The sequence below is a fragment of the Gadus macrocephalus genome, chromosome 12 (assembly GCF_031168955.1).
Source record: "Gadus macrocephalus chromosome 12, ASM3116895v1".
NCBI lineage: Eukaryota > Metazoa > Chordata > Actinopteri > Gadiformes > Gadidae > Gadus > Gadus macrocephalus.
This window is the reverse complement of record NC_082393.1, coordinates 27,194,534-27,209,525: the sequence shown is the minus strand read 5'-3', so window position 1 is coordinate 27,209,525 and position 14,992 is coordinate 27,194,534. Positions and strand designations below refer to the sequence as shown.

The following is a 14,992-nucleotide window of genomic DNA, read 5'->3' as shown; positions in this document are numbered from 1 at the left end:
AGCGGAGTTGACTGACCCAGAGACTCCCCTGTCCCCAAAGAGTGGACTGACCCAGAGAGGAGGAGTCACCCGAGCAGAGCCAGGGTCAGAGGTCGTTACGTTTTTTCCTAGCCCCGCCCCCACCGACTCACCGAGCTCGCCCCCGATGATGGAGAAGTCTCGGTCGAGCACCACCCACTTCTGGACCCGCTGGGCGTTGGAGGCGGCGCGCTCGTTGACGCGGTTGATGCCCTCCTGAATGGCGGCGTGCACGGCGCGGTCGCGCCCGCCGCATACCTCGGACACCCGCGTGGCGGAGCTGCCCAGCCGCTGACACACCTCCACGGCCTCCGCCGTCAGCTCGTCGGTCGGCACGCCCGTCTCCTCGTTCAGCTGGCCCTGAGCAGGGGCAGACGTACCAGATAGACAGGTCAGAGTCCTGGTGTCTGGAGGACACGGGCTAGGCCCTCATCCCTCCAGGTATCAGTCCTGGAGGACCACCGGCTAGGCCCTCATCCCTCCAGGTATCAGTCCTGGAGGACCACCGGCTAGGCCCTCATCCCTCCAGGTATCAGTCATGGAGGACCACCGGCTCTCCTCCCATCACGGGTCGACCACTTTGCCAAAAGCAACGCTGACAGATTGATTAAGGTTCTGTTCAACAGATACTAAGTTCCCATATTGTCCACCAGGTGTCAGTGTTTACAATGATTTAATTTGTGGTGTTTTCCTTTACATGGCTGTGGTGAAGAAGTATGGATCATGGATCATGAAGGGTTTTGGCCCACTTGGCAGTAGAAGGTAAAGAGGCGGGTCTCGTTACCTTGACAGTGAGCAGCATCGACAGGAACTTCCTCTTGTCTCCGATCAGCATCGCGTTGCTGACCAGCGGCACCGTCTCCTTCACCGCGTCCTCGATGGGAACGGGGGGGATGTTCTCCCCTCCGGCCGTGATGATGAGCTCTGCACCACAGGACGTCCCAGCGTCACATACCCAACATCTAACCCCATCATCTAACCCCAACATCTAACCCCAACATCTAACCCCATCATCTAACCCCATCATCTAACCCCAACATCTAACCCCATCATCTAACCCCATCATCTAACCCCATCATCTAACCCCAACATCTAACCCCATCATCTAACCCCAACATCTAACCCCATCATCTAACCCCAACATCTAACCCCAACATCTAACCCCATCATCTAACCCCATCATCTAACCCCAACATCTAACCCCATCATCTAACCCCATCATCTAACCCCATCATCTAACCCCATCATCTAACCCCATCATCTAACCCCATCATCTAACCCCAACATCTAACCCCATCATCTAACCCCAACATCTAACCCCATCCTCTAACCCCATCATCTAACCCCAACATCTAACCCCATCATCTAACCCCATCATCTAACCCCATCATCTAACCCCATCATATAACATAACATCTAACTGTAACATCTTACCCCATCATCTAACCCTAATATCTAACCCCATCATCTAACCCCATCTTCTAACCGTAACATCTAACCCTAACATCTAACTGTATAATCTAACCCCATCATCTAACCCTAACATCTAACCCCATCATATAACCTAACATCTAACTGTAACATCTTACCCCATCATCTAACCCTAATATCTAACCCCATCATCTAACCCCATCTTCTAACCGTAACATCTAACCCTAACATCTAACTGTATAATCTAACCCCATCATCTAACCCTAACATCTAACCCCATCATATAACCTAACATCTAACTGTAACATCTAACCCTAAGGTCTAACCCTAACATCTAACCCCATCATATAACCCCATCTTCTAACCGTAACATCTAATCCTAACATCTAACTGTATAATAACATATAACTAACATCTAACCCCAACAACTAACTCCACATCTAACCCCACCATAAAACCCCACCGCATAACCCTAACTTCTAACCCCACCTTCTAACCCATAACCACTGGTGTCCAGGATGGTTATAGGGTACATTTATCCTTAATTATCTAATAGAGTTTGTGTTCGCTGGGCGTCTCCTACGCACTCACAGACCCCGCCTCCAGGAAATCAAACTGCCTGAGCTCGCCTCCTATTGGCTGCTCCGTTACCTTTGATGCGCCCGGTGATGAAGAGGAAGTCGTTGTCGTCGTGCTTCCCCAGGTCGCCCGAGTGCAGCCAGCCCTCTGCGTCCAGCGCCTCCTCCGTGCGCTCGTACTGGTTCAGGTACCCCATGAAGAGGTGGCGCCCCCAGAAGCAGATCTCCCCGATGCCCTCCAAGTCCGGGTTGTGGATCTTCGTTTTGCAGCCTTCAATCTCCTTCCCACAGCTGGGAGGGAGGGAGGGAGGTAGGGAGGGGGGGAGGGAGGCAGGTAGGGAGGGGGGGAGGGAGGCAGGGAGAGGTGTGATGTGAATTTTGTTAATAAAGTATTTCCACCCCATCTAATGCCGCTGCAGTCTACATCACTGTGGAGACAAGGCCGGGGGAGATGCAGTATATCTCTGTTCACTAGGGGTCCTCATAGCTCACAGGAAGAGAGAAAGAAGCAGAGAGAGAGAGACAGGATAGAGAGAGAAGGAAGGAGACAGGCTCCTATATTAGAACCGGCCAGCAGCCAACAGCAGAGAGATTTGACCTTTTGGCCTAAAGATCCATTTTGGAACCTCAAAGAAATGACTGAGAAACGGAAAGAGAGAGGGGGGGGGGGGAGAGAGGGAATAGAGAAAGAGAGGGATGGAGAGAGCCCGAAAGAGCTAGAGCGAGAGCTAGAGCGAGAGCTAGAGCGTGTGTTGAGACCTGGTGAGCCGGAAGGCGCCGGGCAGAGAGATGCTGTGCGGGCCCGAGCTCTCGCTCATGCCGTACAGCTCGTAGAGCGGCACGTCCAGGCTGAGGAAGAACTGCAGCGTGTCCTTGGTGATGGGCGCCGCCCCCGTGTAGCAGCGCAGGCAGCGGTCCAGGCCCAGCGCCTTGCGCACCTTCTTGAACACCAGCTTCTTGGCCAGCCGGTAGTTGAGTGGAGAACGGCCGGCTGCTCCGGTCCTGACAGGGTGAGGGTCATATCAGGGTTATTATGGGATGGTCCAACCCCATCACATAATAACAAGGTTGAGTGGATCCTTCTTGTTTGCTCCTGTACCAGACTCCTAAACTGTACCAGAAAGCTCTTTCAAATTAAATACACATGGACGTGTGTGTGGTAGTTTAGGAGTCTGTGATCTTAATTCAAGAGGACGGTAACGTGTTAGAGTCCCCAGGGGCCGGTACGTACTGGTTCATCTTGCTGAGGTTGGTCTGCAGGCCCACCTCCTTGGCCCAGGACGCGACCTTCCGCGTCAGGGTGGACGACTTGGCCCCGACCGACTTCATCTTCTCCTGCATCTTCTCCCAGACACGCGGCACGCCCATGAAGGCCGTGGGTCGCACCTCCTTCAGGGTGAGCACCAGCGAGCCCTGGAGAGAAGACCCCCGTTACAGACCCCCGTTACAGACCCCCGTTACAGACCCCCGTTACAGACCCCCGTAACAGACCCCCGTTACAGACCCCCGTTACAGACCCCCGGTACAGACCCCCGGTACAGACCCCCGCTGGCTCTCTGCCACGTTGAGCGCAACGTGTTTAACCAGAGTTTCACCAGACAACAGAGGAGGACGTCCAGCCTGGGATGTGGTGCAGAAGCTCCCAGACCGATCCCTATTGGTGCAGAAGCTCCCAGACCGATCCCTATTGGTGCAGAAGCTCCCAGACCGATCCCTATTGGTGCAGAAGCTCCCAGACCGATCCCTATTGGTGCAGAAGCTCCCAGACCGAGCAGACTGATCCTGGTGGTGACCTCTGGGAGGACCCAGCATGAGGTCTGACATACAAACGGTTGCTCAACGTCCCCTCCTGTGGGGGTTCCTTAAACTTCATCTCCTATCTTTAAAGGACTGGCAGGAAGTTGAGCGATGACGGTGAGCGATCAGACCCAACGGAGAAGCCACCACGGTCCTTCCAACCGGTGTCCCGACACATGGATGACCACGGTCCACGACGGCCGCCTCACCTTCAGGGCATCCGGCTGGGCGAAGTAGGTGGCCCCGCCCACCTTCATGGTGACCCAGATGTCCACCATCTGGGCGGCGATGTGGCTGAGGGGCAGGTAGCTGACCACCACCTCCTGGGACCGGGTGGCGTCCGTCAGGCCCACGTGGCGGCAGGTGGCACCCGCCGTCCAGGTGAGCTGTGGAGAGAGAGAGAGAGAGAGAGAGAGAGAGAGAGCATGGGTTCATGTGTCTCAATCTAGTCACTAACACACGACTCGTTCCTCACCCTTCCACACCCATTCCTGGATCCCTGCGGCCCCCTACAGGGACAGGAGAACCGGTTTCAGTAGCTGCAGGTGTGTGCTATAGGTGAGGATGTTTCAGATGAATTATGGTCTGTCGCATGTTACAAGACAATGACCCTTAAGGGCTCCCAGACAAGTCAGACTGTGACCCCGGTGGCAGTGAGACATGTTCATTTACAGCAAGCCAACCCCGGCTTACGTTGGGCTAGGTTAAGGGCTAGGTTAAGGGCTAGGTTAAGGGCTAGGTTAAGGGCTAGGTTAGCCTGAGGAGGACCTTGGGGATGCGCTGGGTCTACTCACGTTATCGTGGCTCAGCATGACTCCTTTGGGCTGGCCCGTGGTTCCCGAGGTGTAGATGAGGGTGCAGCACTGGTTGGGCTTCTGACTGGAGATGATGCTGTCTAGCAGAGTGTCGGGCTCATCGCGGCCCAGGGCCATGAACTCTGCCCACTGAAAGAACCAGACAACCATCAGTACAGTCTCTAGGAAGACTACCGAACAAGAGGAAGATGCGGGCATTTAGAGACATTTAAGTCATTACATTTGATCTAATCCTCTAATCTGGGATAAAGAAAGCAGTATAATCAACGGAAACTAAATCATTCAGGAAACAAGATGTGGTATGTCCACACACTGAATAACTATTGAGCATGCTGTATGCAGAGTTGTGGAGGTATGTACAGCCACACAGCCTTTACCGTGTACATGTTTGGCCTCTTCTCCTTGAGCTCGTCTTTGTATTGGACGATGGCCTTAAGGTGGGGCAGCTGATCCTGGACCTGGGAGAGCAGACACAAACCGAAACTGAACCCTAAAGATAAATTCATGAGTGGCACTTTGAGGCAAGAATGTGGTCCGTCCTGTGAGGCTTTGGCCCCGCCCCCACATTGTGTGTGTGATTGAAGTTGTCAAACTGCCTGCAAGATTGATTATCTAGGTTAGTATGAAACCTAGGTAACACACACACACACACGCACACACACACACACAAATACCTGAACACGGACACCAGAGATTCTTTGCTCACCTGTAAGATCTTCTGCAGCTGTTTGTTGTTCTCCACCACGATGACGTTGGCCTTGCAGTTGTCCGCCACGTACTGGCAGGCCTCGGCCGAGTTGGTGGTGTAGATGCCAACGCCGAAGCCACTACGAGAAACACACACACACATCAATGTAGGATAACTATCAACGGATGATTCCTGTGGCTTTGTACGTCCCAGCTTCAGCTCCACAACAGAATGACTTCTGGTCCCGACGTGACGGCTGATGTGACTGCCCCGACGGGAACGGAGTGCGGCAGAGAGGGTCATCAGGGAGGATCAGACGACCAATGGGAGGCTGGACAGGAACCACACGCACACAACACACACACACAACAAGAAGACACTCACCCTGCCAAAATGGCCCCGATGTCAGCGATGAACCACTCAGCGGAGTTGAAGCCCAGGATGCCAACGCCGTGGTAACGCTCCAGGCCAAGCTAAGAGACGAGAACATCATTACCCAGAATACCCTCTGTCATCCTCAGTACAGTAGTATAGTACAGTAGAGTATAGTAGGCTGAATGTGACATCAGGCAAACCCCACACCCTGCAGTGATCGTTAAAGGCCGAGTAGAACCTCAGCCGAACCAGCGGCCTGCGGTCGGACAGAGCCAGGGTGGAGCCCTGCCCAGCTCCAGGGGATTTTGGTTGTTTGTGAACAAACAGCTGTGTGTTTGTGTGTTTGTCTGCCTTGTCTGTCTGTTTGTCTGCTTGGAGTCATGGGCCAGTCCTGCGTCATGCGTATCAGCGAGGCTGATGTACACCACTTACAGAAGTGGATTGTTTCCAGCTGACTACGATATGAAGTGGATTGTATCAAGCTGACTACGATATGAAGTGGATTGTATCAAGCTGACTACGATATGAAGTGGATTGTATCAAGCTGACTACGATATGAAGTGGATTGTATCAAGCTGACTACGATATGAAGTGGATTGTATCAAGCTGACTACGATATGAAGTGGATTGTATCAAGCTGACTACGATATGAAGTGGATTGTATCAAGCTGACTACGATATGAAGTGGATTGTATCAAGCTGACTACGATATGAAGTGGATTGTATCAAGCTGACTACGATATGAAGTGGATTGTATCAAGCTGACTACGATATGAAGTGGATTGTATCAAGCTGACTACGATATGAAGTGGATTGTATTAAGCTGACTACGATATGAAGTGGATTGTATCAAGCTGACTACGATATGAAGTGGATTGTATCAAGCTGACTACGATATGAAGTGGATTGTATCAAGCTGACTACGATATGAAGTGGATTGTTTCCAGCTGACTACGATATGAAGTGGATTGTATCAAGCTGACTACGATATGAAGTGGATTGTATTAAGCTGACTACGATATGAAGTGGATTGTATCAAGCTGACTACGATATGAAGTGGATTGTATCAAGCTGACTACGATATGAAGTGGATTGTTTCCAGCTGACTACGATATGAAGTGGATTGTATCAAGCTGACTACGATATGAAGTGGATTGTATTAAGCTGACTACGATATGAAGTGGATTGTATCAAGCTGACTACGATATGAAGTGGATTGTATCAAGCTGACTACGATATGAAGTGGATTGTTTCCAGCTGACTACGATATGAAGTGGATTGTATCAAGCTGACTACGATATGAAGTGGATTGCATCAAGCTGACTACGATATGCAAGACCAGAGTAAAGGCGTGGCAAACGTTGCACTAGGTAAAATGTGGAGAATGTTTCTTTACAAAAGTATTGCTTCTACTCCACTCCCTGCTGAGTCCAAAGATAACCCAGTTCCCCTTTCCATCTGGAAGATAGACGCTGCTTCAGGTCCAAGAGAGAGGTCCACCCCATCCTCCCCATCCTCCCCTGGGCCCCCCCCCCCCTGCCCCCCCCCCCCCCCCTGGCCCCCCCTCCCCTGCCCCCCCTCCCCTGCCCCCCCCCCTGGCCCCCCCTCCCCTGCCCCCCCCCACTCTGGCCCCCCCCGGTAGCAGTGTGTGCGTCCTGGGGCCTGGTTGGACGGGGCCGTACCTTGAGGAAGGCGCGGGCGGCCGTGCGGCAGCTCTGGTAGTACTCCCTCCAGGTGAGGCTCTGCCGCTGCTCGCCCTCCTTCCAGCTGAGCGCCATGAGGTCGGAGAAACGCTCCACGGAGGCGGCGAACATCTGGTTGACGGTGAGCGGCGTCTCGGCGGCCATGCCGGACTCGCCCGTCCTCAGCGTCACCTCGCCGTCACGCTGGCAGGTCCAGAGGGCGGAGCCTCCCGCCGCCACCACCGAGAGGGAGTCCGGGCGCCGCGTGGTCGCTGAGGAGGACAGGGGGCGGGTTCACTCAGGAGGACCAATGAGGCGGGTTCCCTCAGGAGGACCAATGAGGCGGGTTCCCTCAGGAGGACCAATGAGGCGGGTTCACTCAGGAGGACCAAGGAGGCGGGTTCCCTCAGGAGGACCAATGAGGCGGGTTCACTCAGGAGGACCAAGGAGGCGGGTTCCCTCAGGAGGACCAATGAGGCGGGTTCCCTCAGGAGGACCAATGAGGCGGGTTCCCTCAGGAGGACCAATGAGGCGGGTTCCCTCAGGAGGACCAATGAGGCGGGTTCCCTCAGGAGGACCAATGAGGCGGGTTCACTCAGGAGGCGTTAAGAAGGGCCACCCTCCACACACGTTGATGTTTACAATCAAGCTGCTGCTCACTTTGGGTTATCAACTAGCGATAACTAGGTTATAAACTAGTGCTCAGAAAACCCACTTGGACTGCCTGTACAGCTGAGCTAGTTAGCCATAGGGTAGAGGTTTTACCGTTCTACTAGCGTGGAGCTTTAGTCAAAGCATTCGGACGCTATCGTCACCCATAGTTGGATGTGAACACCATAAAAAATGCAGACAGGAAAGAAGAAGAAGAAATATGAAGTATAGCCAACATTTTACACATATTGAGGCTTAGATTAGTGTTGGGGCTGTCTCTGTCTTAATGCTGTTTACTTTAAAAAAACATACGGGTTGAATATATAACCAAAAGCAGCATCGCCATCGCCCCAGGATTAATGAGAGTGTGGACACACACTCCTGTTATCTATTACTAGTTATTTTCATCTTGGTAGATGTGTGACACTAGGGTTAGGGTTAGGGTTAGGGTTAGGGTTGGGGAGGTTGGCCAGAAACTCGGCTCGTTTCTGGGAAGTCAGGAAGAGGATATTTTACTGGCAGCCGAGTGGAATTTTTGCTGGCTTCCGCTAACCCTCAAGGAGTCAGGAAAGGTTCAACTGATGTGATGCTTAAACCAGGCCACTAGTTGGCTTTAACCCAGGTCACTAGTTGGCTTTAACACAGGCCACTAGTTGGCTTTAACACAGGCCACTAGTTGGCTTTAACACAGGCCACTAGTTGGCTTTAACCCAGGCCACTAGTTGGCTTTAACCAGGCCACTAGTTGTCTTTGTAATAGTTATTCTGGATTTCAAAATCAAGTAGAAACAATAACAGAAAAGCACATTTTACCCTCCAAATTCCTCGTTCAAGTATATATGCCAGCTCGTGTGTGTGTGTGTGTGTGTGTGTGTGTGTGTGTGTGTGTGTGTGTGTGTGTGTGTGTGTGTGTGTGTGTGTGTGTGTGTGTGTGTGTGTGTGTGTGTGTGTGTGTGTGTGTGTGTGTGTGTGGTTATTCACCACTGACCTCTTTCTGTGTTGGAGGTGGTAATGACGATGTCTTTACCATCTCTGATCTGTTCTTCCCTGTCTCCTGCCGATTCCTCCTCGGAGGATTCACTAAAGGGAGGACACACACACACACACACACACACACACACACACACACACAGCTAGTATTGTACTATTGTGAGTAAGTATTGTAGTATTGTTAGTTAGTATTGTAGTTTTATTAATTAGTATTGTAGTATTGTTAGTTAGTTTTGTTAGTTAATATTGTAGTATTATTGGTTAGTACTGCTGCTTAGTATAGTAGTATTGTTAGTAAGCGTTGTAGCAATGTTAGTTGTATTGTTACTTAGTATTGTAGCATTGTTACTTAGTATTAGTTTGTATTGTTACTTAGTATTGCAGTATTGCGTTAGGGTCTCCTACTTGTTGGTGTCTGTTGTGAGGTCGTCCCGAGAAGCCCCAGACTCCGGGGCCTTACAGGAGCCCTGCTGGGGGCCGGCCTGCTGGGCGGGGTCCATGGCCGCAGCCGAGGACGTACCAGCGGGCTCGCACACGGTCACTAGGTCAGGAGGAAACATCAGCGGGTCAACAACGGCCAACACAAACCAACATTCACCAACACAGGATACGCTCCTCCCATACCAGTCTGTGTGTGTGTCAGCAAGATTACAGAGATAAATAGATATTTATAGATATCGATATGGATATAAGGTTTGCACACAGGCTTGGAAGACAACCCTGCCTTGCGAAATGCAGTCCGCCCCAGAGTTTCTCGTCCACCACCCATCATGTGATCAACAGACGGTCCGGCACAACACTGACAGCAGGGCCGTGATGGGCAGGTCACAGGGGAGGGGAGGGGAGGGCCGGGCCTGGGGAGCGGAGCACAGCACGGTGATGCTGCTCCTTGGAGCTCTAGTGTCCACTCAGACAGACTCCTCCACCTATCGAGTGCTACAGAGGGATAGCTCTTCTATTCCTCCCATGATGTGATAGTGATGATTCACTACATGAAACACATCAGCCACATCCACCACTTTCTTGACGACCGATATCATTAATAGAGCTAACAGGATTACAGAGCCTTCCATTAGTACAACATAAACACGTATTCACTGTCGGGGCGTTCTTATCAGAACAGCTCACAGGAATCCTCCCCAAACCACGAGCTCACAGCACAGCTGTGGTCCACCCTGGCCCCGGTCGTTAACCCCCCCCCCCCCGTCCATAGGGCTCAGGCCGGGCTGCTGTTGGACTGTTTATCTAAAACACATACCAGGCGTCCTGTCCACCCATTGTGGCGGTAGCCTATCATGGCTCAGCAGTCACAACCGGCTGAGGGGAAATAGAACCACGTACTTCCCAAAACAACAACCTGGTTGATATGGCGGTTGGGGGGATCGAGGAAATAAGACACACTGTCATCTACCTTGAAAATATAAGAAGAGATTCCCTTCTGATACTAGGTCGGCCCCCAGAGCAGCTTCTGTTCTACACCGCATGGACTGAAGCAGATGAACCCTTCCATAGAGGTTCTGCTCCATGTGGTAATGACAGCTTGCATTTGCCGCTACACTCCTGCTTAGCCTCACGTTCCCCCACCAGCCAATGAAAGGGCTCTATCGGCTTGAGAGGCTGTACGTAGGGAGAGGCTCTCCAGAGCTGGCGTCACACATCACTGCTTGGGGAGCCACCTTCCTCTGAACCAGGGGGTTGTTCTCCTCTGACCTCTCCTCAACCAGGCCTTCTGCCCACACAGCTGCTGCTCTCTTTCCATTCGTCCCGTGTCATTCCACTCTGGAGATTGTTGTGGTTGTGCATGAACACATGTCTATCGTGAGATCAAGTTTGAGGCAGTTGACCTCTTGGACCGCACCACAACCATTCTGAGTCGCTGGATCTCATTTCTTGGCCAGAGTGATATTTTTCATACATTGAGTTGCTGCCAATGATTCTATATTTGCACAAACCAGCAGGTAGGGTTACCTGATAAAGTGGTCACTGGGTACATACCGAAAGTTGTAAAACACTGTAAAACACTGGCAGCTTACAGCAGGCAAAGGGAAGTCTTCTGAAGGACAGCTGTTTGGGGGTCTTCCTACCCAGACCCCTAACCTTGATAAAACTGCAGCTCCCGTCACTCCCTCGCCAACAGCATGGCATCCACATGGGATCTTATCGCACATCGCTAACAAGGCAGCCATTTTATGTCCCTTCTGCTTTCTCCCAGCAGCAGCAGCTGCAGTCAGTCACACTGACGGAGCCCTCAGCGCTCGGTGCTCTCAGGGTGGAGGTTGCTGAGGCTGAGAAGGTTTGTGAGGGACTGCTGTTCTAGAGAAACTTGTGAGGTAAACTAAGCCTCAAGATCGCCGCCTCACGATGTCTAGAAAGGTCTCAAGTCGGTTACACAGAGTGAGACAGCGCTGCTTGCATAGACATTGCAGAGGTTGCTATGTGGCAGAACATCAGGTTACTATAGTAAATAATTACTATTACTGGCTAACAAAACACACATGACGCATCTCTCTGGTCTCTCCCTGTTATTTATTTTCTGAGGCCAGGTTCTAAGGTCACATGACCAGCCAGACCACATGACCATAGGGTCAGGGGCATGGCTCTGATTTATGTTTATGTTGTGAAGGCCCCTTAATGTCCAAGCAGAGTGCAGATCAAGGCCACCATAGCCGTATCAGAAATACCAGATAGATATGTTCATCACATGTTACTGAAGAAGCTTTGTGCTGCTGACATGGTCTTTAAGGCTCTAGGATCCTCAAGTCTCTGACCATTATGACTGCAAAGGCAGCCTACTGCTCAGAGAAACCGGAAAGCTGTTCTTCCTGTATTCCCCCGCCCCCATGGGGGTCCAGTGGTAGCTTTGCCGAAGCGTTGAAAATGAAACAGCAAATGGCCACTGAATGAGCTCATGACCCAAGCAGAACAGGAGCCGCTTTGGAAGGCTCTTTTCTAGAGCACGGAGCTCAGTGGTTATGTTGGTCATGTTCTTATAATGTTGTGCGTACGACCCTCACTGCCTCCACCATCCCTCCCTCAACACACCCCTCCACCCAAACCAGGATCTGTCCTGGAGTAAGGAAATGTATTGCTCCCGATCACAGTATCACCACACCCCAACATGTAAATACCCCCAAACGGCGCTCAACAGTTCCATGTGCCTGTCCCTCGTCCCCCAGCGCCGGACCCCAAACCCGTTTCTGTGCCGTCCGAGTTAGAATACTGATGTTGTTATACAGCATTGTTATCATGAAGAGTCCAGCTCCAGGAGACTGTGAGACCCAGTCTCAGGCTGGGAAGGCTTCTGGTACTACTTGTAGAGATATAAGAACCCCATTACCAGCACAGGGTGCGATAACCCTCAGGTTCTCACCAAACATTAACCTTCACTTCTCTTGTGACACCTCTACACCTACACCTTTACACCACACCTCTTCATCTCTACACCTACCTACCTCTATATTTACACCTCTACATCTACACCTCTACATCTCTACATCTACATATCTACTCCTTTACATATCTACTCCTTTACACCTCTACATCTTCACCTCTACATCTCTAGGGCTGGCCGGCTCCACCCTGGGAACCAACACCGCATGCGACAGACTCATTACGGTGCGCTGAGTCTGATGATTGAATCCACTGGTATACTTTAATAACACATGAGATCATAAATCGAGTACGTTAAACCTCAATATCATGGAGCAGACGTGTCGTTTGACTCCAATCCCGTTTTCAAGCCCATCCGATACTGGCCAGAGCCGTCAGCCCGTCAGCTGAAGATCTGGATGTACCAGTCCAGCGTGTATGTGACTAATAATAAGAGCTTTATCTACCAGCATATATGTTTAATAATGTACTTACATTGCATTGTTGAGTGTGTAAGTCTGAAGAATAATCTGGTCCAGTTTATTGAAGGTCTTTCTGCCCCGGTAGGCTCCTGCTATGGATCCGGCCGCTAGGAGAGGGATACGCTAACATCGACACTACGTCTACACTGTGGAACATCATTCATCTTCAGGCTGGTCGGTCTGGTTCCTCCTCTGAAGCCCCAGGTCCACATCCTCAAGCCCGGCTGGTCGGTCTGGTTCCTCCTCTGAAGCCCCACCCAGGGCCAGCCTCCCTACCACTTCTCCCCCCCACCCGAGAGACATTCCACAGACACCCGATTGGTTGGATGTGCTCACACCACAGGGTCGTCCTCCATATAAGGGTATGCAAGCTAAAACACGATCAGGGGTAGAGCCCGCGCATACGCATCTGGCAGCATACGTGCTCGTCCCCGACCCCGACTACTCCATCCACCATCACTGCACAGACGTGCGCTGCACACTTCGTCACGACCGACGCTGATGTGGGTCTGATGGTTGAGTAATTACAAGACAAACGCACCAGTATGAAGCATAACGACTGGGTTACAAGCCTTTTATAGGCTGCATCTAGCCACCGAGATGAGGTCAAATAATCAATTTTAGTGTCGACTCGAAGGTAGTCCAAATTAAAGTCTTACTGACAAAAACAAAGCTGCAATGCATCAGCCATCATCAGTCCTACCAACGTATTCCGGCGGTCCACGACACTTGGCTAATGCCTTTAGTGGCCTAAACTAGAAGACTTAGTAGAACGAGTCTGGTCGTGGCTTTAATGTCCACAAGGTCTTTATAAGAGCCGCTGGCTTGGTTCGCAACGGTATGCAAATCAGGAGTTCAAGATATTAAACTGTAGACATTTAACATAAAAAGGGAATGCAACAACATGACCGTTTTTATTTATGATGGATGAATGATTTGAAATCTGTACCTCATGCAGGCCTTCAAATACAGAGCGTGTTGAAACTATGTGTTGTTATATTACTCTGTGATGATCATTTGTGTGGTGCAGTTCTACTAAACCACATGCATTGGTACGGCCAATGGTAGGCCTACTGCTAAGGTCAGTGCTCTACTGGTCCGGCCAGTGCTCTACTGGAAAGGTCAGAGCTCTACTGGAAAGGTCAGAGCTCTATTATTGTCATAGTTCCACCCATGCTAATTATATACACTTAAACGTATGGAAAGGGCTTTGGATAAATGGGAAATAGATATGATATTATACAGAAAAAATATGTTTAAAATTGTATGAATTTAAATATTGCCACATTTAGTTAAATCCGTGATCCGTAATAATGATCATTGTGTACGGTCATACTACAATGTGCACTTGTCATGATGATGGTGAGGGAATGCAACACGTCTCATATTGACATGATAGTAACATGTCATCTTATAAGGACGCTAGATCAGATGATGAAGTAGTATTATTTGCATCTATATACATTTAGTAATAAATAATGTTATCAATTATAAGAACAGAGAGGACAAGGAAGAGAAAAGCAAATCAATATCCTTACAGAGCCAAACCTTCTCCTGGTATAATCGCTAAAGCATGCTGTATTACTGCGGTATGTCTTCTGCAGGTTTCTGCTGATGCGCCATCGTGTGACTCCTCCATCACGTGACTCCTCCAATGGGGTAACTGCCGGTCATTGACGTCCATTTCTCAGCCCGGCGTTAAATTGCATGGAATGACGGAAATAAATAAAATAATCAAGAGATAATATCTAAGATTGCATGCATCTATGTTTACATTTTATTTGGATGTAGTGCTGTTAAAACATAGCCTATTGTTTTGAGAAGTACTGGCTGTATATTATTTTGTGACGCTGAGCCTGGAAATGAAAGCGATCCCACATTAATTGATAGTAGGCGACTAAATACAATTTAGAATGATTATAGAGCTAATAAAGTTGTCAAAAACAACTCGGAAACAAAAAAATCGGTTTCAATTAAGAAATGCGGGGGGAAAAATATCTATAGAATGGCAAGTTAACATTTTACATTTCATGCATTCAGATGTTATGTTATAATAATAATAATAATAATACATTTAATTTAGAGGCGCCTTTCAAGACACCCAAGGTCACCTTACA

General features: G+C 50.2%; 1 protein-coding gene across 1 annotated transcript; it reads right to left on the bottom strand.

Moving 5' to 3' along the window:
- Positions 1–3: 3 nt before the first annotated feature.
- acsbg2 (acyl-CoA synthetase bubblegum family member 2) lies at positions 4–13,138 on the bottom strand (the record flags this gene model as incomplete). The annotated part of the gene is made up of 14 exons (XM_060066320.1): positions 12,889–13,138; positions 9,430–9,565; positions 9,023–9,114; positions 7,385–7,656; positions 5,712–5,800; positions 5,346–5,466; positions 5,017–5,097; positions 4,619–4,768; positions 4,034–4,210; positions 3,259–3,440; positions 2,787–3,029; positions 2,101–2,318; positions 803–942; positions 4–378 (listed from the first exon to the last, which is right to left on the bottom strand). Coding segments are annotated over exons 1-14 (2,283 nt in total), but the record flags the coding sequence as incomplete, so codon positions are not given.
- Between the last annotated feature and the right edge of the window lie 1,854 nt (positions 13,139–14,992).